General features: G+C 33.6%; 1 protein-coding gene across 1 annotated transcript; it reads right to left on the bottom strand.

Annotated features, from left to right (window-relative positions):
- Positions 1-716: 716 nt before the first annotated feature.
- On the bottom strand, positions 717-3,989 carry LOC135586141 (transcription factor SRM1-like). Its single transcript, XM_065084514.1, has 3 exons — positions 3,900-3,989; positions 2,196-2,512; positions 717-1,050 (listed from the first exon to the last, which is right to left on the bottom strand). The coding sequence occupies exons 1-3, from the start codon at positions 3,987-3,989 to the stop codon at positions 717-719; spliced, it is 741 nt and encodes a 246-aa protein (XP_064940586.1).
- Between the last annotated feature and the right edge of the window lie 927 nt (positions 3,990-4,916).

The following is a 4,916-nucleotide window of genomic DNA, read 5'->3' on the forward strand; positions in this document are numbered from 1 at the left end:
TCGATAAACAAAATTATTGATGAAATAGGATACAAAACAACTAACTGATAAATTTTAGAAACTACATCTATGATGATAAAATTATATTACAAATTGTGTTACCGATCATGTTTAGGCATGATAGTAATATGGAATGTCACACGTTCATGTGCCACAATAGTTACATGCTCTGTTACGAATAATATGTGCCCAAAATTTTATTTTCATGCAAAACGATTATAGAAATTTCAGAAAACCTATAGATGTATTATTAGTAACTAAAGGAAAAGCAGGATAACAATTAAAGTTTAATCATATTGAATCTCATTTAATTTTTTTAATCAAAATCCAATAAGATTTCATTTTAAATTGTTAGGGCAAAACACAGGATATTTGGATCTTAATTTTAAAAAAATTAAAAATATTAAAATAATATAATAAAAAATAAAATTTAGAAAGCATTCATAGACGCGTGATGGTTGTTAAGGCGAAATTTTATCCCTACTTGCGAGATTGATTCAAGATTTTTACCATAAAATTTAATCAATATCGTTCCTCCTATAAATACGATGGTGGAAGAATGATCCCGAACCGAATAGTAAACCTAAGTAATCGAGTTAGGACTCTATTTATAGAGTTTATAAATGCCTCAAAGGTGAAGGGACATTCGTCCCCAAAAAAAACAACATATCTTTTCATATATAATCACAAAAAATAATTTTAAAAATATATATGTTTTAAAAATAAAATTCAATGTTGGAGGCAGCAAAGACTTGAGATTCTGAAACTGAGACTCCCATTCCGCTACTGGACGCTTGTTGATCTGCTGCTGCAGCAGGATCAGCAGGTGTGCCTAGTGCGTAAGTGATGGACACAGGTAGATCCTCCTCGCTGTCCGCACTGCTGATGTCAAGAATGCTCGTCCGCGTCCTTGTGCTCACTGAGCTCTGTCGGAGGAAGTACTTCTGCGCATGGCTTGCCACCTGCGTCGGCGTCCGAGTCAACACGCAGTTCCTCGATATGTTTCGCCAGTCTCCCCTGCCGTACTTGTCGAGTCCACGAAGAAATAGCCTGTGCCATCAGAGATGACATATCATGATTGACGATGCTTGCTTTAGATGATTGACGACCAAATGGCAACAAAAAGGAATAAGAAAGAGAGACTATGCAAAACTGAAGGCTGAACAAATTGGCGACATTTGTTGGGAAAAGATATTTGAACATGTGAAAGCAATAAACATCAAACTTTTTTCTCTTTCCTAAATCATTCATGATAATCAAAACCAAAACATCAAGTTGCAGCAAACTTTAACTGTCGGCCAATCAAGAAGGCAATAAAAAATAATGAGATAAAGGGCACAACCCGTAAGGTCTATAACACAATAAATTTATATGCAAAATTATTTAGTGTTCAAGGAAAGCCATTTAAGATTCTTACACTAATCATAATCATTTATTTGCATATTGTCTTCTCTACATCAACCAAGGGACATTAAATATTGCTAAGAATAACTTTTGGCTCTGAAAATAATCAATTAGTTTCCACAACAAAGGAAGCAGAGAGAGAGAGAGAGAGAGAGAGAGAGAAAAAGAGTAGATCTCAGTAATACTGATGCCAGAAAATAGAATAGGAAGAGGCTTCTCAATGGTCGACAAACACATGGTATCAAGAACAATCATCAAATCATTCATTCACGATCTTTTCTTTCTCGATGAAACTCTTTTATGTTCTCTCTTAATCTCTTTCGGTCTACGGCGATTTTGGATTATGGTTTTATTTATTTAATTCATGCTCGTCCCACCATTTGTCACACGGGCATGACCACCCAAATACTTCATAAGATAATTAGGATCGTAACAGGAATGAATATGCTTTCGATTGACTGATAAAAAAAAATTGGATGCACCACTCTGCAGTCTGCCCCAGTATTGATGAATCCGAGCATTCAAATTGATGTGCCATTATGAGGCCATAAAAATGAATCCAAGCATCAAAATCCACCAATTTCCAGTCTCAAACACCATTAGATGATGATGATGATGTAATAATTAAAGAATTTCGGTGGCCAGGTTTGTTCAGCTAGAAACAAACAACTGATTTCATTATTGCGAGAAATTAGCATGTTACTAATTATGACCAACTTAATTCCTCTTCACATTAATCAAGAATCCACCATAAGAAAGCAAGGTAGTATATGTTTATATATATTATATACCTGTGCTCGTCCACTGTCCAGGCTTGCCCCTTGCTGCGCTTTTGATACCCTTCTAACCTCATTCCTCTTTTACCATCATCATTGGCTAGATCCTTTGAGTTGATAGTATAATTGGGCAATGGCAACACGCCAGATTCGATGCTGTTGACATCGTTCGATAAGAGCTTGTGGTGATGTTTGATCTCTTCCAGTTTTGTTCCAGGCACAGCAGCTGCAATCTTCTCCCATGGATTGATATGGTCCTTGGTGTAAGCTGCAAGAGTTATCTCAAAAGCCTTGTTCTTCTCCCAGTTCCAACAGCCCTCTCCTTCAGCTTCCTTTTAGGACAAGCAGAGAATGGTACTCCCTAAAACAAACAACAGCCGCAAATCAACATCAGCAACTCTCTGGTAAAGCTTTGTGGAAGACAGACACAAAGCAACGTAATGTACGAAACTGTCGTTTAACAGATTTGCTTCTTCTGTCCGCCTGAGAGCTAGCTGGCGTAAAGAAGGAAAGGCAAAGATTTCCCCCTTGAGAATATGTTCAAGCAAAGATTTGTGTGCAGAGGAATTGTCAATTTTACAAAAGAGAGAGAGAGAGAGAGAGAGAGAGAGAGAGAGAACACAAATGAAGAGAACAAATTCAACAACAAAGAAATCGAGGAGTTTGTTCATTCATTGACCGATATGAATAAAACATGTGGATCACAAGAAATGGTTATGAAATCCTCCCGCCGTACCAATGCTCAGAAAAATAAGTTGAATTGATTCCCATCATTAGAAGCTAACCATTTTAATATTTTTTCCTTTTTCTATTTGTTGAAACTCACGCAGTGGTGAAAGAGACCCAATCCACTTTGGTTTCCCGGACATGCACAGTAAATACCCAAAACATAAAAAATAACACGCTTTCCAATAAATCTTACTAATGACACAAACAGAAGAAAACAAAAACTCTTAAAATGAGAAAACATATGAAGAAAAATAAGTCTAACCTTCCTTTAGGAGATGTAAAAGCTCTGAGATCCTACTTCCCAATGAGTTGAAGACCATCCTTTGTTGTTTACAGAGTACTTATGCACACAACTGTATCTTTGAAACTTGCTTATAGAATAGAAGTTTCCTGGGAAATAATCAGCATATCTTGAATCAATTTAGAAGTTTCCCCAGAAAGCAAGAGATTCATGTATATATTTTGTGAAGGTATTGACAGTCACCACATGTTGGAAAGGATGAATACTAGAGTGGACTGACAGCAAAATCTTCCTTTAACTTACTCCATTCTCCATATTCATGCTCTGATTTTGTCCAATAACTTCTTCCTTTAGTTGGACATATAACAGTGTCCCAGATTCATGTACCAATATTCCCTCCTAAAACTTTTTACCTCTCATAATTTTGACATCAATTGTAATTTTATTTTTTATTCAAATTAACAGTTACTATTTACACTAAATTAAATTTAGAGAATATAAACCCAGAGCCAGCCTTTGCAAATTTCTAGTATTAAGAACCTAACTATAATTCATGTTGGGCAAATTAGTAAATAGCACTGTAACTATTCTTCTTTTACGACATATCCACTACTCATTTTTACACAATGACATCCTTTTTTGATTGGACAAAAATATCCTCATTTTTTAATTAAATTATATTGAAATCTATGCAAAATTCATGATTTGATTTTTTTTTTTTTTTTTTTTGTTAATCTAGTTTGATTCACCTCCTTCTCCTTTACCCCTCCACCTTCACCTCCTTCCCTTGGAGGATACCTCCTTCTCCACGGTTGCTTCACTTTTACTCTCATCCTCATCTCCTTTGCCTTCTCAAAATTTATCGAAAAAAATCATTACATTCGAGTTACACTTATTTACATAACATATTCAAAGATATTTTTAATTTTTATATAAAATTATTCTAAATTGACTAAAAGATTAAGAATATATCAATTTTATGTAAAATTATTTTAAATTTATCATAAAACTAATCATAAAATCCTATAGTTCCTATCTCCTATTTAGTCATAGTCATACTTGAAGTTGAACTAAGTTAAATTTGATCAGTTAGCCTATTTTTAAATTAATATTTTTTAGATAATTTTAAGATAATTAATTATCAAAACTTGAGAATTCTATTAGAATATGATTTCAACAAAATTAATATAGATTTTTATTTTTAGATAACTTTAGGATAATTTTATATAAAAATTAATAATTTTTAAAAATATATTTTGTGAATGAGTGTAATTAAAACATAATTTGATTGTAACTCAAGTATAATAATTTTTTTAAAAAAAATTAAGAGGAGAAAAAAGTGGAGGAGGAACGGAGTAGTGATAAATAAGTAAAAGACAAAAGAGAAAGAGAGAAGAGGAGAAAGAGGATGATACAAGGATAATAGAATACAAAATAAGAGATGAGAAAACGAAGGGGGAGGTGGAGGGCAAAGGGGGAGATTGAGTGAAAGGAAGGGTACAGTGAGGATGATCGAGCAAATTAATTTATTAGTCTCAACAAGTTTATTGATTAAATTAATTTAAAAAATTTTAAAAATAAAAAAGAAATTTGATATTTTTCAAAAAAAAAAAAAAAGCGTCATTGGTAAAAAAAATGAATAGTGGGAGCGTCGTCCAAAGGTACTATTTGGTAAATTGCCAATGATTCTGCAGTCGACTTAAGAGACGACTAAGATTACGATGACGCTATGGAAGCCGTTTCGGAATCTGAACCTGCAATGTTTT

This window comes from Musa acuminata, chromosome BXJ1-9 (assembly GCF_036884655.1).
Source record: "Musa acuminata AAA Group cultivar baxijiao chromosome BXJ1-9, Cavendish_Baxijiao_AAA, whole genome shotgun sequence".
Lineage (NCBI taxonomy): Eukaryota > Viridiplantae > Streptophyta > Magnoliopsida > Zingiberales > Musaceae > Musa > Musa acuminata.